General features: G+C 34.6%; 2 protein-coding genes across 7 annotated transcripts in view; both read right to left on the minus strand.

Moving 5' to 3' along the window:
- Pfk (ATP-dependent 6-phosphofructokinase) overlaps positions 1–17,860 on the minus strand; it is a 34,523-nt gene extending 16,663 nt beyond the window's left edge. Inside the window, exons 1-6 of one of the 5 annotated variants that reach the window (XM_072300855.1) lie at positions 17,707–17,860; positions 14,903–15,010; positions 14,317–14,468; positions 13,350–13,539; positions 12,251–12,461; positions 10,658–10,766 (exon numbers count right to left, since the gene is read on the minus strand). In XM_072300855.1, the coding sequence (XP_072156956.1) occupies positions 10,658–10,766; positions 12,251–12,461; positions 13,350–13,539; positions 14,317–14,468; positions 14,903–14,990 (750 nt within the window). In that variant the 5' untranslated portion in view covers positions 14,991–15,010; positions 17,707–17,860. Of the gene's footprint in view, positions 1–3,625; positions 3,735–7,740; positions 7,850–10,657; positions 10,767–12,250; positions 12,462–13,349; positions 13,540–14,316; positions 14,469–14,902; positions 15,011–17,546; positions 17,678–17,706 lie in introns of those variants that run through there. The other 4 variants (XM_072300854.1, XM_019042584.2, XM_019042575.2 and 1 more) reach the window with 4 other exon arrangements.
- Positions 17,861–20,823: 2,963 nt separating this feature from the next.
- 14-3-3zeta (tyrosine 3-monooxygenase/tryptophan 5-monooxygenase activation protein zeta) overlaps positions 20,824–26,666 on the minus strand; it is a 42,232-nt gene continuing 36,389 nt past the window's right edge. For both annotated transcript variants that reach the window (XM_019044040.2, XM_019044031.2), the window contains exons 3-5: positions 26,056–26,179; positions 24,568–24,731; positions 20,824–22,377 (exon numbers count right to left, since the gene is read on the minus strand). In XM_019044040.2, coding sequence (XP_018899585.1) covers positions 22,222–22,377; positions 24,568–24,731; positions 26,056–26,179 — 444 coding nt within the window. In that variant the 3' untranslated portion in view covers positions 20,824–22,221. The remainder of the gene's footprint in view (positions 22,378–24,567; positions 24,732–26,055; positions 26,180–26,666) is intronic.

Genomic DNA, 26,666 nt, shown 5'->3' on the forward strand with positions numbered 1-26,666 from the left:
TAATAAAACACTAAAAGGATTAAATTTACTAGGAGACTATGTTCGCTCCTTCCTGTCAGAATTGAACGCAGGTATGAATTTTAACCGACATGATAGATATTCTTGATTTAAAAGTAGCATCAATCTTTTCACCATAACAAGAAGAACCATGAAAATGGTCTAAGTACAAACATTTTAAACAGAAGGGTTTACAGGACACCTTCATGCAGGAAAAATTCAAAATTTTTGCTTCAGAATTCCTCAACATGCATGGCAACAAAATTTCAGACTCTGATCCGTATCATTCTGAGAGAGACTTTTTCAAAATCCACAAGCTTAGCACGGCTTTTACGAGGACTTCCATGTTCCATACATTGTTTTTGTGAAACGCATCAATACAGTTAGTAAAACAGTGGAACCTTATTTACCCGACTTGATGAGGAGATCACAAAACAATAATTTCAAATGACTGTGGGTCTGAGTAGATCCTAAAAATTTTGCTTGCACTTTTTCCTTTGAGCCTCATTGGTCCTCAACCTTCATAAATGTTGCCCATTTCAAAAAATATTGAACTAATTACTTACATTTAAAAAAGGAAAATTTCGAATAGAAAATTGAGAGAAATTGATTGAAAAATTTTGGAGAGTCCCTTACATTCAGGAAAGAGAATTTGAATTACGAATTGAATCGAACAGTTTTTGGCAATTACTTCTTCAGCAAAAAAGGTAAGAAGTTGATTCTTACTCATCTACATAATTTCTACAAGTTATGACAGGCAATGCCTTGTTTGCCATATTTTGTAGGGGAAGGGGGGGGGGGATTTGTCGAATAGAAGTTTCAGATGCTGGAGGATTGGATAGTCAAGGTTCCACTGTATTTAGGGGAAATTTTTTTTCCCCCGCAATGGGATGAAGAAATTAGAAAGCCTTGAATGAAGAACAATCAAAACTCTGGACCAATCTAGCAACTAGCTAAGATGCATAAGAGCGACGATAATTAATGGAATCAAAATTGAAAAGTGTCCTAGCCTCTATTATTACTCAATAGGGAACTACCCTTTTGCTAACTGTTGATTAACGTCTTAATTGTCTTGTCCTTGAAAATCAAATGAATTTCTACTATTTCCCACAGACCGAATTGATCAATGTAAAATTAGCCTTCAACTGTAATTACTCATGAAATACAAATGCTAAGCTTTGACATAGCAAAACAATATGCGTGGAGGACTTAACAATGCTCAAAATTATTCAGGAAGAAGTCACAGTTGGTGGGCTATTTCTACTGACGTTTCTATTCTCAGAAAATCACCAAAATTTGTCGCGAATTCAGCCATGCGTATTGAAGTATCAATCAATAACCAACAGAATAGCCGTTTCACCTAGAAAGCAAAAATCTCTCTCAATTAAAATACAATGAAGGGGGGGGGGGCATAAATATGAATGATGTTGAGATGGAAAGAGATTGAGGAAAGGAGTGTACTTTAGAAGGAGCATCTATTTCTAGTTTATTTCTGATTCCATTTCCTACTTCATGCTGACAAATGGGCCCAATATTGGCAGTGCAGTCAAGTGTCCTAGTGATGCAGCATCGCATCAACTGCGACTTCTGTGCTTGCAACTTTGCACAAGGTTAGATTGCAAATAATACTCATGAGCAAGTTTTGAGTTTAAGATATCTTCAATTGGATCAATCTTCTCATCAGCAGAAATTGGATGCAGTATTTTTTAAATTGATTAAATGTGTTGAATCCAAGGCTACTTTGAAAAATAATTTTAAGTATGGATCGATTTCAATTCATCCCACCGGCAGGTAAAAATCAAGAGCCTTTTTTTTCCCTGCCCTTAACATAACTATGGAATTTTGCTGAAATCTTTAAAAAACTTGAATCACAAAGTATGACTTAAAGGGAAAAAATAATGGAAATAATCAAAATTAAGAGGTACCTATGCTGGGATTTCTACTTAAAACACTTTCTAGAGAGATTTTTTTGTTTACGGAAAGAAAGTTTTCAGAAGAGTCCTTACAATGCGGATATCTTAGGTAAAACATATAATATCAAATACATTCTGCTTTGAATTTATGGTGATTAAAAGGTCTCTTCCATTGCACAATGAATTCCTGCTAATAGATCAGTAACTTGAAAATTTCCTCTCATTCGATGTGCATATCATAATTTCTAAAATCCAAAATCCCGTAAGATTCGAGGACAAGGTGCCTACCTTTCTTGCTAAAATATACAAATACTCAAAAATTAGCTATCAATCCCTCGGAGGCCACTAATTAAACAAAATTATAAAAAATTAGTTGTGGTTAATAAACACTCTCCACTACTATACAGGGTTAAAAGAACACGAGAAACAATTGAGGAGAGAGAAAAGAAGTTCTTCTCTCAACTGTTCTTCATAAAAGCATTCATGAAACGAAACTATGTAGTAGAAATGCCATGCAGTTACAATCAGTATTATCATTCCATGCACTTCAAATACAGAAATTTCCCTCACAAAACACCGAAGGCACTCAACCGCAACACACAGAAGTTACAGCATTGCACTAACAAAGCCTTAAGATTTGCTTGAAGAATTACAGGAGACCTAACTTACAGAAAAAACGAGTGCAGAAAAATAAAGATTTCTCTCGGATTTAACGGAATGAGTGGCTCATTAAAGAACTCCTAATGAGAAAGAAAGGACTGACTAATAATCTGCTGACATTAGTGGTATCTCATGTTTGGAGAAATAACGCACGAAAAAGCCTGTGCTCTGTTTCAGAATTAAGACCATATTCATTCTTCTTTAATGGTGACAAGTTTGCTTTGATTTTAAAATTTCTTGATTTTTAAGGATATTTCAACCAAAGATTTCTGCACTTTTTAGAACGTTTACAATTGAAATTCTCTAGCTAAGTTATACTTAGTACAAAAGTTGAGCAATAAATGTCAATGGCGCTTCAAAATTTCACGACGAAAACAAACCACGCGACAGGAAGTCTGAAAATTAACTCCTAAACAAAATATTAGTGTTCACAACAATTGACATTGGTTAAATGGTAAAAATACAAAGGATGTCATTTGTATAATGTAACTTCCATTTGATCTGTGTTAAAAACATTTGCTAAAGTCTCGTTTAGGAGTTGATTTCCTAAATTCCCCTTGTGTGATTCGTTTCCTATGTGAGATTTTGAAGAGAATTTGTATGACGTTAATTTCTGGTTCAGACCCTGTCTAGTGGTCCATTCAAGCCAAATTAAAATTTTGACAGAAAAAGAAAGTTTAACGTTGGATGGTGGAATTTCCTCACAGCTGAAATTTTTGTTTAATAAAGTAAAAAATTGTTGAAATTTAATACATTTTTTAAAATTTTCCCTGACATAGAGAACTTGCCACCCTATCTTTATTTACACGTACATGAAGACTCCAAAGAAGGGGAAAGAAGTTCTTGCTGCAATGATAACAGCTTAGATATGGAGAAAAGATAAAGTCAAATAACAATTCAAACCAAGAATGAACTGGAAGGTCGAGACAGGTGAAATGAGACAGTTTTCCTTCAGAGAGAAACTTTGGAAAAGAAAATCAAATTAAAAGAATACGAAGCACTTATTTGACATTATCTGAGATTAGCAAAAGGGAAAGTTGAAAATATTGTCTTGCCTGTAACAGCTTCTTACACATCTTGTTTGCCCAATCCCGCTCGGGGGGCCATTCAGGGATGAAGACAAAGTCTGCCTCACTCGTAAGAGCAGCTACAAGAGCCAGGTACCTGTCATGTCACTTATGATTAATAGCAATCACAATTGTCAATAGTAGTAAGTATAATAATGCTTGCATGCTTCGAAGTTCGAATAATTTCAAAAATTATTCACTTCGTCAATTCAGAGAGAGAAAAGGTTGCTCCACCTTCAATTAAATACGACCCTTTACCAATTTCATTTGAACCATTCAGATGTATTACTTTGTACCTGGGTGAGCATTTTCCAAGGACTGGGCATGAAATTTTAGTTTTTAGTCGTTTGAACAATTTTCAAGAAAAAAAAAAAAAAAAAATTACTAGCTTTTAGCGGCAAATTTATTTTCTCTCATTATGCAAGGTCAAGATTTTCCTTAGGAAAAGGAGCGCAGTGTCTGTTAAACTCAGCTCAAATATTCCTTTCCTTTAATTAAAAGAAATCTGTTATAAATTTAAGATCTGCTCAAATCTTTGAGGAAGCAGCTGACAAAAAACAATTTTGTGAAAAATTCTTAGCTTGCTTTAGTCAAATACCATGACAGAACTTTTTTATCCTATCCAAACATGGAGTTTGGAAAAGAGGTGTTTAATAGTCGACCCAAGGAATCACGAGGCTCTTTGCAAATAGTGGCTTCTAGGATAAGGTGACACCTCATTGTACAATAAACTTAAACCAACCCTTTCAATAGGCTTGATAAATCAAGGTATTCATTTAGGGTAAATGGAATATTAGCCCAATATATTAAAGGAAACAGAAAAATATAAACATACAAATGGAGCAACATTCACACAATTTCAAGTATGCACCCCTAGCTGAATTATAGAAAGGACCATGCTATCAATCCGGGTCAGCATGGATGCAATTAATTGCTTTCTACGATGTTATTGGGTAGGCGATATGTTCATAAATGAGGGAGTTAAACTGGGTAAAGTTGCGATATAAAAGTTAGTAGATGAGGTTCAGATCATACATGAGTATATTTGCTTCTTTTTGGAGTTAATCCGTGCTTAGCAGGCTGAGACTTACACTTGAAGTTTAGGATTTTTGAGTTGCTTCTACACTTAGTTCTGTAAGGCTAAAACTAGAAAATATTTAAAGCCATCACCATTTCCTGAGTTCTTGAAACGTACGATACATTGCATCATTATAAAACACACTTTATATAAAACATTGGAAGAGAAAGAGTTGACTAGTAGCCAGCCACTGATCAGCAGATCTCGAATAAAAGTCTGCCTCAACTGATAAAGGGAGGTATTTTTATATATAAAATAATTAAAATTAGCTTATTTGCAAAAATATTTACGGCCAAAGTGCAAAACAATTTAACTCTATTGCCGTGTTTTAAAATTTCCCATCCTATTTTATTTTTCCGAAGAGAAAGAGGCCAACTTCATAGTTTGAAATGTATAAAAAGTATTCTGCTAACATGGAGGAAAAATCAAGGAAGTTTTCAAGAAATTATATTGACTGGTTTTCTGGAGAAAGTTAAAAGTTATGACGGGAAGTTTGCAAGGCCGCAAACAGAGATATGCAGGGGCAGATAGGCAAGCAAGAGCACTGGAAAAGATACCAGTCCGCCAGTTGATATTAAAGGTGATTTTGGATCAGATTGCCTCCTCCACACGACAAAAAAACAATTAGAATGGGCTGATCTACGCTCTGATGGGCTGGTATTCCTAATCACTTTCTTAAAGCCAATTCACCCCTATTCAGAGACAATTTTGCTTAACAACAGATGTCAATAACCATCTGTGCAAGGCACAGATAAATTAAAGAGACATCAATCGATCATCGAGAAAATTCTTTTTTTCAAAGATTTCAATGGACTTTGATGGGTTTGGAATAGTTCATAGAAAAAAAGTTGGGAACCACTGAAATACAAAAAGAAAGAGACTGATGAACTGCAGGGATAGAACGATTATGAGAATACACGCATTTAGGAGGTGGTCTTGAGGATGAATCTAGCACTTGTATACTGGTTCACCAGCTATGAGCTTGTGTTAAATTTTCAAACTTACGAATGTTGAAATGTAATTACAGTCGAGTGATACTTCAAGTGAATGTATTGAAAAAAGGTGCAATGTCATGTCTAGTTTAGTTTTTTACTTCCGATTATCAATAGAATTAGCTGATTTTGGTTATACTAAACACAATTCATACAAAGAAAAGAGAAAGATCTCAATTCAGAAGACATTTAACCCAAAATGGTCACAAATTGATCAGTTGCGAGGTTAAATACAAATAAACACCTCCGAAACATAATTAAAAGTCAAGAATACAGGGTAATCTCCTGTTTCAACAACTTCATGCCTTTAGGATTCCTTTGACAGAGCATTGTCTTATTAAAAAAATAAAAATAATTAAAATAAATAAATGAAGGTGAAAAGTAATTCAATCCAAAAAATAATTTGGAACCTTGGTCTCAACCATGTTCAAAATATCTGATGACCTAAACATAAAAGAAAAAAAAGAAAGAGGAAAATGAGAAACCCTGAATGATCAAACTGATGAGTACCTAGTTCAATAATGCACCACAACCTACAAAGATTGTTGAAACGGACAGTTCAAAAAGATGAACCAAGTTGAAGTTGGAGAAGATAATGAAAACTATCAACAAGTAAGTACCAAAGATTCTGATTCATTTGTCATCAATGCACATTCTTAATTGTTGCTGAAAATTTCGTTACGGGCCATGCCTTTTAAAATGAAAAAATGTAGCATCCCCTGTCATTTGCATTGAAAATGAAGATAGGTACATGCATTGCTTGTTGTACTAAAAAAATTATGAAATCAAGGCCGAAATTGGCGAACAAATTGAAACATTCCTTGCTTCACAAAAGAGCTCTGCAGAACAAATATTCCACCATGAATGAGATCTTGACACATGACAAAACTATGTATTGTGGTTTAGTTCCTGTGACATGATAGGTTAGAAAACGCTTGCACGATACGCTGCTTTGCTTGATGTATGAGGGTAAAAAAATTATTAGCTGAAGCGATCTTCTATTTAGTTTATGACATGTAAAAGGGACTTGACTGCAAAAAATTCATTCGCAACTTATAACAATTGAAATTCACATTTTATTTTATGATACAAAAATGTTCCATAAAACTGATTTCAAACTGCATTGATATAAGCTTGTCAATTTATGTTCTTACATTTTTTTTTCGGATCAGATAGGTCATTAACTTTGGAGGAATCCTACGGATGTTAAAAGCTTTGAAATATTCTCAGAACTTCCAAAAAAATTCAACTGATAACATAGCGTAGGTACTGCATGACATTAGAACTGCCACCACGGATGTTCCAGCTCGATTAAGTGAATGAGTTGGGAAATGAATAATTGAGAATGAATTTTCCGCTTTTTTTTCTTGAAGAGAGCAAGCAGAGTTTAAGATGAAAATCTCCTTTCACTAATGACAAGATGATGAAATAAGAAAAGATTTTGCACCTAGACAAATGAGAAGCGTTCGTGACACCAGGGGTACAGAAAATGCTTGATCACGCGTCCGGGCAGGCGTGTGAAAATGTGGAAAAGCTCTATGAAATGCGAGAAAAGGAAAATTTAAAAAGGTCAAGTGTCGTCAAAGGTATATAGATGAAAATTGGTGGGATATTTTGTGGAAAGCCAATGAGAAAAATGTGGAAAGCCAGCAGGCGAGCGCATGAATATGTGGAAGCTTAGAAGATTCTGCACCCCTAGGTGACATAATTATTGATTCTTTGTTTACACACTTTGCCTAAAAAAGTATCACAATCAAAACAGTAGGTATTGATAACTAATCAAAACTGATAATATGCTAATACATGGAGTGGAATAAAAACTACACTGACTGAATATTCAGCAAAATTTTGCAATGCCAAATCCCCACATGAAATATTAAACCGATGAAATTCCTCATTTGAGTGCTTACACATGAAAATCAACACAACATAAAAACAAAGCAAACCTCTGAATGACAAAAATCTATCCAACCCCAAATGCAGAGAATTCCCAACAGAAGCTTTTGAACAAAAGAATAAAAATATTTGCTTGCCATTTGCAATCGTTTACACATTTCATCCTGCCAATCAACTGATGCTGGAGATTCTGGAACAAACATACAGCCCGCTTCGACGGCAAGAGCAGCTTCAACTGTAAGAAACCTTTTCACAACAACCAATTACACATCAACTCCACTAATTATAAATCTCACAGGGGTAATACTTGCTGATTTTAGTGCCTTCTAAAGCTTTCAGCTAAAATTCGTATTTCGTCTTTTTCATATTGAATTATCCTCTCCAGGGGAATATGATACACATTCAAGGTCATTTTGTGTACGACAGAATATAAAAATATTACAGTACGTTGATCAAAAAAATTATTGGAACAAAGTAGCAACAAGACGAGAAAATTTTAAAAAAAACTGATGAGATATAATACTTGTGAGAATGGGGAAAAGAGCTATTTGATCCTGTTTTTCCCTCAAAAAAAAATAGATCAAAATACTCTCCGAACCAAAAGGGGAAGAAAATTGTTTAGGACTAGTTACACAAATCTTCAGCAAAATTCAGCTTTACCAAATATATAGGAAGAAATTGTTCATTTGCGATAAAATAAACTCGACCATCCATTCATTTTACACCAGGGAATTAATGGAAAAAATCTATTAATTTACTCATTTTAAACATATTAAATATTAATGCAGAAAAATTAGTAAATGCGAAAAAAATATATAATTATACATATTTACATGCAAAATTGCTGTTATTTTTTTTTTTTAAGTTCCAATCACTTTTCAGACTTATTGGATCCATAGAGAAAGAGCAGATTAGTAGAGCAAACTTTGCAAAATGATCAGACAAGTGTATCTACATGGCCTCACAAATTATGTATTCCAGAGGGAAAATAGTTCAAGACGGATAAAATGCATAAAAGACTGATCGTGGATGAATAGTAGTAGACTTTCACAAAACAATCAAAACAAGTGCAAAGCTAATTCCACGATATATCCAAGCCTTTGCATGATCTGATACCTGATTGGCTAATGAAACCCAACCGAAACGGATGTGGAATCTTTAAGTGTCTTTTTTAACAATTAAAAAAAAAAAAAATTGAAAGGTTCGTAAGGGATGAGGGCAAAGAAAAAAAATTATTGAAAAAATATTTTCTTTTACCCCGAATCATCATCTCCTACTTGGAAGAAACAGTGCCTCACCTTAGGTTTACTTTGTTAACCTCCTAAACCGGATTTAGAGATGAAATGAAATTCACTTTAGGCTGAGGTTATTAAAAGAGTGAACAAGGGTAAAAGGGAAGGGAGAGAGGGGGAAAGAGAAAGAGTGAGTGGGATGGCGAGAGAGTAAAGGAGAGGGATGAATGTTTCCAGATTGCCAACCACAGCGATTGCATGAGAGAGCGCAGCATGATATCAATTATTAATTTAAATATTTTTGAAGCGATCAAAAGATGGGGAGCGTTCAAGGGAGGAAAGATAAATTGCATGATGCCAAGTGCTGTACAAGGAAAAACTCTTAGAATCCGCGTCAAACAGAGAAAACCGAGCATTTCAATCCAAGCTTTCACACGATAGAGCGAGCAAGTAAACAAACAATTCTGGCTGATCACAAGACACCACTTGTCTTCTTGAAAATTAAAGAAAAAAATTAGGAAATGAGTGAATAATAACAAATAATATTGTTAACTGACAATCAAAATATGCGCAAAATTTGTAGCCAAAACATAGCGGGCAAACTTTTTCCCTCCATGTACATTGTAAAATTATTGGGAGAGAAAAATGAGATTCATCAAGTACAAAAAAGAACTACATACGTAAAACTCAAGGGATTAGCAACTTTGACGCTTAACCTTCATTACTTGCTCTCTTTATTTACTAACTTCTTGATACCTAAGTGAGAGAGTTTACGTTTACCAGTGCCATTAAAATGATAAAATAGGATGGATTTTTAGCCACTGTAATTGTGAAGATGTCATTAAATTTAATTACAACTTCCCTTCTATTGCTGAGAGAAAGTATGAATAAATTTATATAACATCTATACAATTACAGCATCAATGGCTCAAAGTGGAACCTATTCTATTTTTTAGTTCTTGCTCTTTTTATGCTAGATATTTACTGAATAGATGGCCCTTGGAAGAGAAAATTAAAAAACTAAAATTATCCGGTACAGGACCTGTTGTATTGTAAAAAACTTAATGAGTAGGTAAGTAAATAAATAAATCGACAAGATTCAAGAATTTAGGATAAAATAAAATAAATATATGAAGAGAAATATTGAGACTTCTTTGATGTTTAACAAAGCAAAATTATACTATCTTTTGATGCCTAATAGCACTGAGTTAGCAAAAGTTAATGAAAAACGTTAACTGCTCACGCAAGATCATTGCAGATGAATAATAAATACAGAAACTATCATTACAAAAAAAGATAAAATGCTCTTTTCAAAGCCGCCTTTGGTTTAGCTTCAAAGCAAAATTAGATTCAGAGGGAGCTGATAACAGAATTGTAAAAATCACACATCTATAAATTCTCATCTCACAAATTCACTTACTGTCCTATGACAACAGTTAAGAAAGACAAAATCAATCATTCATCCATCATTCAGAGGAACTCATGACCAGGAAACCACTTCCAAACTTTCAAACCAGGATAAAGAACGCTGCGGGCCCTCAGAAGAAAAAGGTCACAAACATTAAACCGAAGATCATAAAAAGGTATCGATGCAAAGAGGGTTAAGGGGAGACTTTCCAGGAAAAATTTCTACAATTAATGAAGCTGAGAATCGACCAATAAGATACGACTCAATGATATTTTCAAAGAGACGAATGGAGACTTAAACCATGAGACTGTACAACAGATCCTAAGACAATTGGGTGCAGTGATCAGCAAGAAAATGTTTGATAGAGAGATTGTAAGTGGAAAGGTAGCACTATAATCAATGATATGAGCTTGCCTGCTCGAGTTTGGTGCACAGTTTTGATGGCCAATCGTTAGGTGGAGGCATTTCCGGACAGAAGACGTAGTCAGCTTCACTTGTTAGAGCTGTCACAATGGCCAAGTACCTTTATCAGATAAACTAAACCTCATTATTTATCCTTCAAACCAACTGCTCATGTTTTATCCTTTTAATTCAATGCTAACAACAGTTGTTAGACCTATTTGACAAAGAGTTTGTTCCAAAAAGTAACCGTTACCAAATTACAGTTTTTTCCAAGGCGATTCTTACCTCTTCTGAAACTATTTTCTGATTTCTCCATGCAAATATGAAGGAGAAATAATACCATCTTAGTTAAAGGCTTAGTACACACTAAAGCACCCATTTTTTCTAGAAGGATAACGTACAAACTACCAAAATATTTAGCGCTAATTTTCATATTATTTACTACGATGATCTTTGAAACCTTCTGAGTGCAATGAGCTTTCAAAATCAAACTTCCTAGGTGCCGATTCCAAGAAGAACAAGGCTGAAAAGACAATTTTTGAACCCTTTTACATTTGTTTTCTGATGAAGATATGAGACTGTCCCGACGTAAGAGGGGACGCTGCGCCCCATGCTGATATCGTTTGGGAAAATTTGGTTATTTTCGTCTGTTTTGACTTCTTGGCTTGGGAGAAAACTGAAGATCTCTGATAATACAAATCAGATGTTGCAATATTTCTACAAGATACTGCATGAGAAAATGCATAAAAAATCAAATTTTAGCCCCTCATTTCTCAGAATCAGCAATAGAACGTTTTTTTAAAATCTCATGGTGCTCAAACGGCCGAGTATAAAAAAACATCATGTCAAATAATATTGAAATTTAACTGGCGCCAGATTAAATTTCTTGGTGTTCCTTGTGGAGTCCTATGAAAATTAGTAGATTCATATTTTACACTGAGGTAGAGGTAACAGGTATGTACCTTGAAACTTATGAACCGCCGGGTATTCAAACATTTGTAAATGCTGAATGAATACCAAAAGTAGAAAAATATCAATGGAAAAAAAATCTGATTTAAAGTTCTACGCAAGTCTCTTCCAACTACAGAAGATGAAAGGAGTGTGTAAATGGTAAAACATTAATTTTTCAGAGGGTAACATGGTAACATCATGGGTAACGTGGATCTAAGATAAGATGTCCAAAAGGATATCTTTTTTATAGGGCTGAGAGAAAAAAACTAAATAATTGGTTTGGAGCCCTCTGATCGAAAATTGGAGATTTTTAAGATGAATAATCCTCTGATTGTTGATTCCAGAGAGATAATACATGATTAAAACAGGGATATGTACAACTTGAACTAGGTACTGAAGTTTTTTAGACAAAAAAAAACAAAAGAACAAGAACTCAGGAACTTGTCTAGCTTGATTTTTTTGGATACTAATTTCAAGTTCTTATATGAGATAGCTTTCTGCGAAATTTAAAGAAGCTAACAGACAGAAAAACCTTGATGCCATCAGACACTTTTCAACCTGTAAGAATTTCAAATATATATATATTCTTTTTAATGCCCTTTAACTAGTAAAAATTATAGGAGAAAAAAATGTTGAGAACTAAATGAAACTTACCCACAATGGCGGCCCATAACCTCCATAATAAAAGTTCTTTGGTGAGAATAAGCAGTGGATACAATAGCATCAATGGCCTCAATGATTCTGTGTAAAGCAGAATCTGTGCCGATCGTCATGTCTGTACCACAGAAATCATTGTCTATGGAGCCGACGAGTCCAGCAATGTGCAAGTGACTGTACTTTTCTCTTTGCTCTTTCGTGATGCTTCCTAAAAAAGTTTATATCTGAGCTAGAATCGGATGAAAAAGTTAAAAAGCTGCGAAAAGATTTTTACGATAAATAAGATTCAAGCATGAATATTTTACGATGAGAGATGAGATTTTATACAAAGCACTAGAAGTGATGAAAATTTCCATTACAGAGTTGGTTAGTTGCACATGTTAAAAATCCTTTTGCCTGTTGCAGCTCATATATTAGCCAAAATTAATTCCATCAGTATAAAGCCAAGCATCCAATATTAAAGGAGATGACATATTTTGAAATGACCATTTATCCATGGATTTTTTCACGAAGAATTCATTGTTCAGTGATCAGACGAGGCGACCAACTAATTTCATAACTCACTTTTACCTTACTTTTATGCTAGGTATCCAATGGACGAACACTAAACTTCAACGATCAGCCTGCCTGTAAACCTGAGATCCTGGTAATAAGTTTTGGCATTCAACCATTTTTGCAGAGTGATCAATCTGAACACACCCTGCCTGGACTATGAAAGAGGTGCAAGAACTCAAGCATCCTCATAATAGTAAGTCAATGTCGCTACATAGCTGTGCCTTGATAGTGACATTTGAGTGAAGAATGCTAATTTATTTGCATCCATCAGCATGTTATTCTACAAGAGCAGCAGGGTATTTGAAATGAACCGATTAATGTGCCATTTGAACCTCTGGTAAAGGATCAATTATCAGAGAGTTCGCAACACCTTGACGACCGAATCTTTACCATACCTTCAAATGGAAGAATTTCAATAACTGAAGATTCACACTTCGCCACTGCTCACAAGTCACAGTTATCCACCAAATCAAGATTGATTCTGATTTTAGTCTATTCCAGCAGACGTTGTTAGATGGAACGATAAGATGTAACTTCTTACCATTGTTGAGAAGTTCGTCCAACAAGCTTGGCCATTCCTGTCGGAACAAGTTTGCTCCAGTGAGAGATCCGTCACCTCCGATTACGACTAAATTTGTGATTCCTTTTTCGAGTAGATTTTTTGCAGCTTTTAATCGCCCTTCTCGCTCCCTGAAGTCTTTACACCTGGCAGATCCAATTACAGTACCACCCTTGACGAAAATAAAAAGGAATTATAATAATTTCTGAACAATGGATGGACTGTGAAAACAGGGAAGAGGAGATTTTTTAATGCCTATATTTCAATATCTCAATTTTTGGGGGCAGTAGTATTACAGTGGAAGCATGTTATTGATTCAAAATCATAGAGAGGACTCACAGCTATAAACACGGTATGAGTTTTTGACAGTGGGACAAAATCGGTAAAAATGTACCAGATCCAGTGAAATTTTGCATCATGCTCAATTTAAAATTTGGGTTGACACAAAACTCCTAGATTAGTCATCTTCGATGACCGAGTCAGATAATATTTCCAGTAAAGTTCACGGTAGAAAGTTCCAGTAAAGTTCAAAAATGCATTGAAAGCACAATAAAATATTGATGACCAAATGCGAAAAATGCAAATTTTGATTAAATCAAAAAAAGCTTTGATCATGCTTTATGTTCTTTTAAAAAACGAATTTAAAATTTTACTTGTAACTTTGTGTCATTTTTTAAGAACGAATAAAGAATAAAGAATAAAGAAAATTAACTAGAAATGCCAATAGAAGCTGTAGGTCAGTTTTCCTAGAAAAAAACAAAACAGGAGCAATAACTTGAAAAATGTCACAATCTGAGATGAGCATTTTTTTACGTAGCCATTTGTAAGTACTGATTTGCTATGTCCTTGGCGATGCAGCTATTTCTGCATGTGAATTATCAATAACTGATTTCTGTTTCTAAACCTGATTCATTTTTAACCCCCTTTATGGTTCACTGATGCAACATACCTTGTGAATAATTGATGATACGGAGGACCAATTAGCCTCAACAATATTGCTACCTCCATCAACCATTCCTTGATAGCCTTCTTTGATAAAAAATACTTTACAGCCTAAATAAATTCCCATCCGAACGACAGCGCGTACGGCAGCATTCATACCTGTGAACAAACAAGAGATCATCAAAAATTAGCATGCTTCGACCATTATAGTTTACAGGTTTCTATTATATGTTTCGAAATTCTGCCTTCACCTTAAAATTTTAGGAGCCATTTTGGGAGAAAAGCTTAATTTTTAAGAGCCATCTAAAATTATTCAGGAGCCAAAGTAAATGTTTGCTTTTGCATCCCAGCTTCCCAAGAGCAAATCTGAAAAAACCGACGAGATGCTTCAACTTTCCTACTTTTTTTTCACCAAATTTCAGAGATTCTTCTTTGAAAATCCTTAAAAAAGGGGACCGTGGCAGTAAAGTGACTACTACAAATCATACTTCACCACTGTTTCCTGCACTTAAAAAAAGGAACGAAGAAAAAATCGATTAGGAAATATATTAAGAACGACTAAAAGTGAACAAATGAAATGAATGTATAAGTACCTTGTGAGTCTCCTCCACTGGTGAACACGGCAATGCCTTTCCCTTTATGGGACCCTCTTTCAATAAAACGCTTCTTCTCTTCCTCCATGCTTTTGTGGGTGCTTCCTCCTAAAAGATAGCAAAAGGTGCTCATTAAGTAAGGACAAGAACAGCAAAGACAAAGAAAAAAAAAGGGAAAAAATAGTGTATTTTCCTCGAAAAATGAGGAAACCTATCAACATGCAAAATAATAAGTGAATGAACATAAGAGATGATAATATAAATGACAGCACAAAGGTTGCAAAAGCAAATTTAGAATTAAGTGATAAAGGAACTAGGAAGAAACATTGAGAAAGCACTTACTAACTCTCTCAGTTTGCTTTGAGCACAAATGAGTAAAAATAAAAGACTGAGATAGATTGTTTATTTAAGATTTACAAGTGCTTGAAGGATGTTTAAGTCAGTTTTAAATTTTGAATTTTTCAAATGAGAGCAATAAATGGAGTAGAGCAGATAAAGTTTTTTATGAGCTTACTGAAGAGCAAGATTTCCAGAGGCTATTAAGCACGAATGAGGTAGTTGATTATAATGAAACGTTGACAGATAATTGAATGATCATTGATTCAATGAAGGATAATAATTGATTCTGCAGTCTCAGGTCATAAGCAATAACATGGTTGGAAGAGTATGAGGGCATCATAGTGGAACAGTTTGAGGTTGCCAAATGAGTAGGTACTAGGGTTCTCCAATTAAATGGGGGCTTGTAAATTAAAGAGTCACTAAAATTCATGCTTGGGGCAGATTAGTTAAATTGCTTTACCTACGTTTTAAAAGGTATGGGTGGGGAGGGGGTTTGGGGGGGGGGAAGGTTTGCTTGCCAATTTTTTTTATATTACATCTAGCTGAATTACAAGATTCAGAAGATCGAAAAGAGAGTAAAAAAGTAAAACAAGCAACAAAAAGAGAAAAAAACCTACAGAAATACCTAAAACTAAAAATATAATAACAACAGTAAAAAAATATTAATAAAACTTAAAAAAAAGAAGAGGTACTTTTTTTAAAAATCTCCTTCAAAATCTATTGCCTTACTTCCGCTCTTCGTTGTCTAGGATTGCAACCCCTCTGATACCGGTTCTGTTGATTTTTTTGCTATGCATTCTTCTAATTTTCTGAGTTCATTTCAAACTAATTATTGACATTTAATATGATTGAATGGATACACTCATGTGTCTCAATTTAAATTACTGATTGATTTTAAAATGGTTTGATGTTGTTCAGCCTTAGACTAAAAATTTATCATGTTGGGTATTATCCCAATATCCCCAATAAGTGTAAAATTTCATTCTCATTCTGTTTTTTCCATATTTTACTTGTTATTTCTTCAATTCTTTTTAAACATTTATACTTGATCTCGTGACACATGCCACACAGCTGACTATTAACACATAAAGACAAGTTCCCTTTTTGCAAAAATGTTTCTTTGTGCATTGGTTCATGCATTTTATCGATTAGAATTGCAAATAAACCAAAAAACTGGAGGAAAATAACTATTTATTCAACTTAATTTTTTGACTTACTTACTCTGATTTTGTTCATCTCTATCTCAAACGGCACAAATAAAAATATGATACATTGATTTCAGAAAAGAAGAGAGGCAAAGAAATATACAAAAGAGATAATATGTAAGTGATCAGTGAGCTTTCTTTCTTACATCTAACTTAGAGATATTGCATAAAACTGGGTTCAATCAAATTCGTAAAATTTCTTGAAGTGATGATCGCTTGAGAAAAAATGTACAGTTGGTAAACGAAAATATGTAGGAATATTAGGCAGTTTAAACAAAGCATTTATAAGTATTGGTCAGCAATGAGTATATAAAAAATGATAGAAAATTTTAATAAAAGCTTGAATACACTGCAGGGAAGGGCGTGCCTGTTCTAAAGTTTTCTCCTGCAAATTAAAAAAAGTGAAGATCCCTTGAAAAAAATTGCATTACCAAAACTGACTGAAAAGAGGGTATCATGGAAATATTGTATGCAGCGAATACTTGCGAAGGATACTACTGGAGGGCTGTCATCCCCCCTCCATCCAGTTAATGAGCAAATGCTGCAATACCTGGCTGTTCTGATACGATGATGAAACCTTCGAAGGATATTACAGCTAGGAACCGGCTTCCAAGGACTCAAATTTGAATATGTATGGAGGGAGAAACTAAGAGTAATTCAGAGACTGGGGACCAAATGGTTCTCGTGAGTGCTATAAAATAATTCATTCTTAGCAGAATGCTTACGATATAGAGTTAGGAATTGTTCCATGTCCGTGCTGATCAAGACAGGAATTCGTGATCAGAGTTTAAATTTGGGTGAAAACGGTAAGAGCACGAGGAATTAGATGCCTGAATATGGGCAGAGGCTACTTGACAGGTATTCAGAGTCAGCAACCCTGAACCTATCTAAATATCATATTGGTGGGTGAACTTTAAAAACAAGGAATGGAAAGTAAAGATTGGGCTTGAGAATGAGGGTGATATCTGCATGACAGGTCATATTTTAGGTTGGAAGGTAACAGGTAGTTCATTGACGCCATAAAGCCGGCTCGTAACTTAATTGAAGTGGAAAAAAAACGCTAAATTAATGATGAAAAAATGCGACAGCAATTAAGTCACCTTCAAGATACCTAACCTAAAACGGAGATAAGAGCACTTCATTCACCTAATATCACAGGGGAACCGAAACACAACAGGAATAAAAACCAAAAAAGCGTGCAAACAATAGTGAACATTTTAAATCAATTGGAGAATATTAAGGAACATTTTTGTCACAGACCTGCTTTTAATAAAATTGAATGATAACACCGATTCAAATGTCACGACAGGATTCAAATTTGTTTCTCCAAGCACCAATTTTGACCTTGCCCCTCTCAAAGGACGTAGCCACCAGCTGCACATGCGCATTGGTCGCGAAGACTAATGCTCTGATTGGTTCAAGGTAGTTGGGGGTTGAATTTTGAAATTTGTGATTGGCGCTTGGACTTAGTGTTTACACGGCGGGAATTTTCAAATTAACGGCACGGAGCGGAAACGCTGGACTTCGCCTGTGAAGGTCATTTATTTAAAGAAATACATTTGTTTGATAAGCGGATGTTAAAGGCTTGATTAATTTTTGTTTTTATGAAATAGACGAAGAGACAATAATACCTTGAGTTTCTTTTTTCGTCTTCGTCTTCCTGTAAGCATTTGACCGTGTCTGGCTATCAATTCTTGCATGCAAGCGGCTTTGTTCATTCACTCGGGACTAAGAAATAAACGTACCTACTGATGTTAAATACTGCAAAGTGCAAACAGACATAAGTTTTTGAAGATGCTTAAAATAGGGGTCGGGTCAGAATCTTGATGAAACACCTTGCTCCTCTTAGTTCTCTGGAAAATTTTAACTTTTCCCTGAATAAGGGGGGGGGGGGGGTTGATTTGAATAGACCTATGCCCGGCCCTTCACCCCTCTCAATATAAGGGTATTTAATGCAAATGATGATCATATACAGGCAATTCACACGAGCTTGTCTTCATATCCATGCAACCTAGCATTATTCTTTTTATGACTTGATAATGTTTAGCAACATTTTTTCCCTACAAATATTTCCACATGAAGGATGGAAGAAATGTTCAGAAAATTTTGGTATAGTACCTAAGTATGTACATTTAGGATCGTGTAAAACAAGGGCAAAATTGCACAATTGTGTAAATATGGCAGTGAATAAAACACTTTTTCTCTCCTGTGCCCTTCATGAAGTGTTGATACCTTTTCCCCCTTATTTTTACTTTTAATACCCCAGCCAATCGGGCTGGGGAAAGTTCAGTTAAGGTGCCAAAACTACCTATGCAAGCCCTAGTCATTCAAATTTTCAGAGATCCAGGCTAATAGGGTTCAAACTTTATACATTTCAGAACGAAAGGTAGCCGATGATGAAACTTAACTCTCATTTAAGAGAGGCATTTTCCAGAGATGCCTACTGCAAGACCAATCCATACAAGTCATTCGCATGGCCGAGTCTTATGACCCTGCTCCGCATTCATGGCTGAAAGTTTAAATGGAATGGTTTTTCATGGAATTATTTCAGGAATTCAGGATAAGTAAGCCAATTATATGTCATACGTCAATACCTAACCCATGTGGATTGTTCTTGGTCTTATGTGTGTGTACGCTTTTCCCTGAAATGAGCTGGTAGTTGTAGATTTTGGTGAGAGATGTATAGCATTAAGGATAAGTCCTGTTCTAGGAACCCAGTTTACCACCTGTGGTCTGGCATTTTCCTTGGGCAATCCGGAAAAGAGGTGTGAGGGGGAGGGTTTCCAATATGAGCGGCCTAAATTCCAGAATTGAACAGATTATTTTCCAAATGATGTGAGCACCAAAATTTCCAACATGGCGATTTAAAGAATAATTATTGCCTGAACCAAGATGCATCCTCCAAATAAGTGATATTTTAAAACATAAAATTTAAAGGTCTCAAAAAAACTTTTGAACTGCAGTTTCTACTGAATGGTTACGATTGAATATTGTAGTTTCTCTTGAAATCATACTTGTGGCACTTAGATCATCTGGAAAATAATCGGTTCAGTTCTTTTTTGCACACATTCCCAGACTGTGGTACATCCTGCAGAGGTATTCTCCAGCATAGAAACTGTGAGTTCATCAAATTTTTTCAATTTTTTACTTGGCAAACATTCAAAGAGAGGTTTTGTATGAAACATGACCAATGATGTCATGCACTTATGATGGGCCCTTACTCTGAAAAGATTCCTAAATATGTAACTCTGTCATCTACAAAATAGTGTCTTGGCTCCAGAAATTTGTAAATCAACCGATTATCTCTCTGTGTTGCTGCTCATAGGTATACAGTTTCAATGGCAGCAATTATTTCACTCTCATAAGATACATTGTTAAGCGCAATAAAATTTTCAAAAAATGTTAATAGTTGTCACTTCAACATTGCTGAATAGTATCTCTTGATGACTTGATAGGCAATTCCCTGAAAAGTCATCTTGGAAATCGGATAAATCAATCTGGGTTAAACAACATTCATTTTGTCACCCAACAACCATCGAGTAGTATCAGTTAGGTCTTGTTGGGTATAACAACACATCTATAGACCTACTCCTACAGTCTCACTTCCTGCAAAGCTCCTTCATTGAGGACGATGCCGAGAGAAGGATGTGTGTAAGAAGTACAGTGTTTTGAAAGAAAGCCATTTGAACGTTTGATACGGTTTCCGCACAAACTATGTGAATTAATTTGTTAGACCAAAGGCTAATCTTTTAACCTATATCTTGAAGTTTTGAAATCCACTGATAGTTTGGAGAAAAGAACAAACTTTATAAAAAGCTGTACTTTGGGGTACGCCCTTCTTTCCTCAAGGAAGTGCAGCAAAACAACTAAGAGTTGCAATTTTTTTATATTTCTTTGCTCATTTTGATCACTGAGATGATTAAAATTTAGTTTGGTTTTTTTTTAAAATTTTTTTGTTGTTAGGAAGTCACAAAATCTCCATTTTCGGAGGAAACCCTTTTTTTCACTCAAAGTGAGCAGCAAATGAAATTTACCAACACAAAGTCCGTTACTTAGGAGAGGTGCTAATTTCAAATGATTATCTTTTGGGCCAATTTTGATAATGACAACAGCAGCGTCACAGTATTACATTGAGTGATTCCTTAAAAAACATGCACTGTTAAACCATGTAAAATGCAAAAAAAAACCTATGGATTTTTTCAATGCTCTCTTGTAGAAATTAATTGTAAAAATTTATAAAATTTAAACTCCACTTGATTTAACTACTTTTTATTCTTTCTTTCTTTTTTTTGTAAATAGCTAATTGGAAAAGTAACACATAATTCTTGACAGAATTATTCAGGAAAATAAAGGAGAGGATTATTTGATGACTAAGTATTAAATAAAATGAAATAATTTGTATTTAAATATTGTATAATATTACAAATATTTCCAGATACAGTTTGTGAAAAATGAACCACTAGCGAGTCATGTATAAAACAAAAGATTCTTTTTTCTTCTTCAGTTTCATCTCAATCAATGATTGTTTGGAAAATAAAGAAGTAAACGATATAAGCATATTGTGTGAAAAGATTCTGACTTGCATACAACACAAGCGTGAGTTGGACTGCTTCATTTATCGGCAAACTAGAGAGTGAGTATTAACATACATGAATGAAAACAGAAAAAGAAGAAAATAGCGATAATTCAGATTTCTGTGGAACATTTCCTTGATTCAAATGTAATCTTCAATACAAATACGGATAGAAAAACTTCGGTAAAATTCTTGCTGATGAAAAGTGAACAAATTCCTCCAAATCAATTTATAATTAGCCCTGAATACTTTAAAATTGTCAAAAATTCTGTATAATAGTTCAGCCTGTTGTGCATAAAATAATGAAATTGTTTCAAAGACTATTTAAAATAATAAATTAACTTTATACTTTGCTTGGACGATTATGTTTGTTGAAAAGTGCAGAAATTGTTCGGGCAACAATAATATTTAAAGAATGAAGCAATGAATAAAACATAATTCAGAAGAGAATAACATATCTTACAGAAAATAGTAAGCAATGATAGAGAAAAATTAGGTACTTCCATGAGAGACAGAATAGTAGGACTTGAAGAATGTGATGCACACATAGAAAAAGACTCGCTGATGCAGAAAATCTAACACAGATTTGTTCCAGCTAGTAAAAATAAATAAATAATCAAATAAATACTTCAGATGTTCGGGATACCAATGTCTATTCATGCCTTTCTCTTTATCTTGGATGCACAATTAACTTCGAATCAAGTAAAATATTTTAACAGATAACAAAACTTCTGAGAAACCTCAGAAAAACGTAAAAAGGAGAGAAAAACAAACAAAAAAAAGGAAAAGAGAAAAAAAAGGGGGAAAAAAGTTAATTGTCACTGCGGCGAAAAAAGGGAGAAGATGCCCAATATGGACACAAATTTACGTAAACAAGTACATCTAATTGAGTGAAATTTAACAATCAAATTGAAATTGTATTCAGATTATGGCAACTAAACTTGAAACCAATTGGATCTTGAAAAGATCAAGCATTGTTCTTCATTGTAGTGGTTCCAGTTTGTCGGTTAGCGTTTACTTCAACCAACTCTGACAGCTTTCAGGTAGGATATTAACAATTATGGTATGCAAAATGAACACGGTTTGCACTCTTTGTGAAACATCCAACATAAAAAAGTATACAAAGGAAGGTAGAAGGGATGTCGAGTTGGCAAAATCAAACGCGAATACAGAACACTCCTAGAATGCGCACAGTGAACAATCTAGTTATCTCCAGCATCTGCAGGTTCATCGCCATCAGCCTGAGTATCTGATGTCCATAGCGTCAAATTATCTCGTAGTAACTGCATAATCAGTGTCGAGTCTTTGTAGCTATCTTCATTTAGTGTGTCCAATTCTGCTATTGCATCATCAAATGCCTGTTCAACAAAAATTAATTTGATTTATTATTCATTTGAACCAGCAATCAAGTGTCAACCTAAAGGACATTCTTACTCAGAATTCTCCTGGAACTCCTTCTGCAATGAGTATGTTGGTAAAAACATTTTAAAAAAAAAACAACTTATTCCGCCTAAAACGATAAAACAAAATCAATTTGAAACGGGACAAGGCCGCAAGAACATAAAATAAAAATATGCTGTAAGTGTGCTATTTGGTGCAACAGTAGTTGCTACCAATCAGGGAGGCAACTGAGGACAAGTTACGTTCACTCTATTGATGGCTTTAAGTTCTCTTGCTATTGCAACCGCTCACCCAAACTTCGGTCTGGTAGTAACGACATCCCTCAGCTTGATAGCAAAAAATTAGGTATAGACAGAACTGTGCTGAGGATAGAACCAACAAGTCGTGAAACACATCCACAGTTGCCTTTTGGATTGGTCATAACTAGAGTGGCATCATACAGCATATCTCTTCAATGAAAAATATATGTGCTTGATTGAGCTTTTTTCCTCATTGGGCAAGTCCGGTTGATATTGAATTTCAATGCGCATTAGCAAAATCACCAACTCTTTTTCTGAATGACTTGTGCGCCGAGACTACAATCTTGATTTAAGTTCCTTTCCCACGACTGAATGTTTTTACAATTTAATATTACACTGTTAACGCTTTCGACTGAATAATAGCGAGTGCCAGGAACTCGGTCACTCAGAGCACACGGCCCTATTTGTTGAAATCTGGCAAAGATCACCAAAATTTTTACACTGAGCAGGATTGAAAAAATAACACGAAAATAGAGGGTTAGTGATACAAGAGTTAACACTACAAAACACCAAATCAAAAATGCAACTTTTTGTTAAGAGGAGGAGCAAATTGAAGAGATAATTTCACTTGAGAATTTTGAAGAACAGAAAATCTATGTAAAAGACAGAAGGCAAAGAATGGAAAAAAATAACAATAACTGCTTCTGGAGCTGCCTCAGAAAATTACTGTAATTTAAAGAAAAGGGTTTCTAAGTTAAGGAATTTAAATCTTTAAGGCTAAAAATTGAGTAATTAAGGAGTTTTATCTCATTTTTGCGAGGCACTAAGTTCAAGAAGTAATTTCAGTAAATTGAAAATGAGATATTAATTTAAAACTTTAAGATAAAGAGAGGCAGATACATTCATGGTGAGCGATAAAAGTGGTGACAAAACACAAGTCGATTGACAAACAGGGCAAGAAATTCTGACGTCAATTGAATACTAGAAAAAAGGCTGGTAAAGGTGATCTAGATCATTCTGAAGATATTCTTGTGCAATCATACAATTCTTTTCATACTTTAAAAAATACTGAAATTAATTTTTATATCAATATCTGGTCATTACTTCTTTATGAGGCCAAATTCTTAACCATATCCTTCCAACACACAGACTGGCTTACCAGACCCTTGATATTGTATATCTTGACTGATAGGTACACTGAAATATGCAAAGTGTTAAGTTAAACTCAGAGGAAAAGTTAGTAGAGGGCTGTTCATAAAATATGTAACGCTGAAAATCGTATATTTTGACGGCCACCCTCCCCCTTGCAACACCTTCGTGACAAGGGTCTACACTACCCTAAAAAAGTTTTGTAACGCTTCCTAGGACCCTCCCTCTAATAAGAAGTTTGGGATGAATATGGAGAAGAAACTACCAAAACACATTGATTTTTCAACTTAAATTTTTAAAAAATTTGCTACACACGCTAATTCTAGCATTGCATGACACAATCTTGATAACTCTCTCTTCCTTTTAACACAGGCTAAAACCCCCCTTCCCTAAAGCGTTATGTATCACATGAACATCCCAATAGATTAAATCAATTCACACACAAATGGGTTAACCGGGAAAAACACGAATCCACGCACGTAAGCCAGTAACCTTATTTTTCCTTTTCTTCATTACCTGTTTGGCTAAATGACAGGCTCGAGCTGGGGAATTGATTATTTCATAGTAAAAAACTGAAAAATTCAATGCTAATCCCAAACGAATAGGGTGAATGGGTTGCATTTTTGATTTGGCGATATCAAATGCTTCTTGATAAGCCCTTTGCGAATCATCGACTACAGCTAGAACAAAAAGGAGACAAATAGTAAAAAAATGGAGTAAAAATACTATCGATAGGATGATAATGATCCTCTAACAAACCTGTTTTGCTAATTGGCAGGCTTTATCTGGTGAATTGAGGATTTCATAGTAGAAAACAGAGAAATTAAGAGCTAAGCCAAGTCTTATTGGATGTGTGGGCTGCATCTTCGACTGGCTTATTTCAAATGCATCTTGGTAAGCCTTCTGAGAGTCATCAACTACAGCTGTAAATAATAATTTATGGATGAAACATAGAAAGAGAACAGCGCATTGAACAAAATAATTTTCATTTTCAAGTTGGAGCAGTTTTAACTTGTCTGGTAATAACTACGGGGAATAAGTTGGATTAAATAAATTTGCAAAGTTTCCATAATTTCTTCATTTCCTGATTCCCCAACTGTCCCTGACTCCAAAATGTTCCAAATCCCTGATGCAAGGTCTCTACTTTTCTTTTCAAATTTCATGTGTTTTCCTTGCAGTCTTTGCAGAAAATAACTCTCTGATAAAACGCACTCGTCGCATAGGTGTAACTTAACCACTCTGTCAAGACTATGATCACGGACAACTTATAAAAGCTCCTTTTGGTTTGTAAAAATCATGTCCAACTTCACTACCACACAATACTACTATACAAAATATTGGGTTTACCTACTACTGTTGAAATGAATACACTTTTTAAGAGCATACATTTTCAAATTTTTGACTGTTTCAAGTAGTAGATAAATGAGAATTCTTTGACGTCTTAACAATTGTTATAATAAGTTATTAATAAAGTCATTTTTCTAAGAAAACAGCAAGTGCTGTTGAGTGTGGAGAGTAATTGAAACTTGAAACAAGAAAACAGGCAGCTTTCGGTTTTAAATTTTATTTCCAAGTTTGACTCTTTTCACTAAACGCTTTTGAAAGAAATTCTTTTCACTTAAAATTTTGGAGTTAAAGTCACATTCCTTCCAAATTCACAATCAATTCCCTTGGTTTTCCCTGTTTTTTTTTCCAGTAGTAGAAACCCTGAACAACTCAGAGAAATAAGTTGGATTAGGTTGGTCTGACAACTATGATTGACAAAGTTGAAGGCCTCTTGTTGAATTATCACAGTACCCTGGGACTTATGAGCCACTGAGTTTTAGGCTAGAGACACTTTTTTAAACACTATTCCTGCCTTACTGAATTTTTCGACAAAATTAATTTTGCAAGACGAGAATCAGACTATAGAGGACAGATATTTATTTCGGTGTGAAATGAACACTACATTCTGTTGTGTTGTGTAGTTATGTTGGTTTTGTTGCCTGCCTACTGATAAATTTAGAAAATAATGTTGAGTTCTCAGAACTATCTCTGGACACCACTAATTTAATATTTATTAGGTAAGCATTCATTAATATTCCAGCAAAGAGTCAAAGAGAGAGGTCTGATATGAAAATAACTCAAAAATTAATTAGGCACGAGATATGTTGTGGAAAACACATGATCTTTCCTTAAAATCTATGAAAATTGTTTTACAGTGTTGTTTCATCCAAACAGAGGATGAATTAATAAAATGATAATTACCGCTTCTAGTGTCGCCTGTGGCAACTTCTGCAAGGTACCTGTAGTAATCACCTTTCATTTTAAGATAGAAAACTTTACTTTCAGGGTTACTTGCTTTTGGAATAAGAAACTTGTCCAATAGACCCTGAAACAGAAAAAAAGAAGAACAAATATTAAAAGGAGCCGGGAGAGGACAAAATAAGGACTATTTCAAGATCAAAATCTTCTATTTTCTTATGTGCAATCAATGTTATCCTTAAAAGGAAAGTTTGACCAAATAAAGGAGCTTTTAGAAATACAAATTCTAAAAGTAAAGATACACCTCCAGAAAATTAAGACAGAGATCCATGCCTGCAAATAAAGAAAAATGGAGGGAAATAGTTATCCAGAGTATCTTTAAAATACTGAAATTTTCACTTTAATAGTTTCCAGGTTCCAGGGTTTCCCTGACTTTTTAAAATTCCCTAACATTTCCCGGTTTTCCCTAACAAAGGCGACCCTGTAATACAAGTGAAAAAGTTAATCCTTCATTCAATGATCAGACTGTATGCAAGGTTGCCAAAAAATGTAGAAAATGAATTTCCCAGACACATTTTGGTAAAGCTCCCCGAAAATTGAAGGCATACAAGACG

This window comes from Bemisia tabaci, chromosome 5 (assembly GCF_918797505.1).
Source record: "Bemisia tabaci chromosome 5, PGI_BMITA_v3".
In the NCBI taxonomy this organism is placed as follows: domain Eukaryota; kingdom Metazoa; phylum Arthropoda; class Insecta; order Hemiptera; family Aleyrodidae; genus Bemisia; species Bemisia tabaci.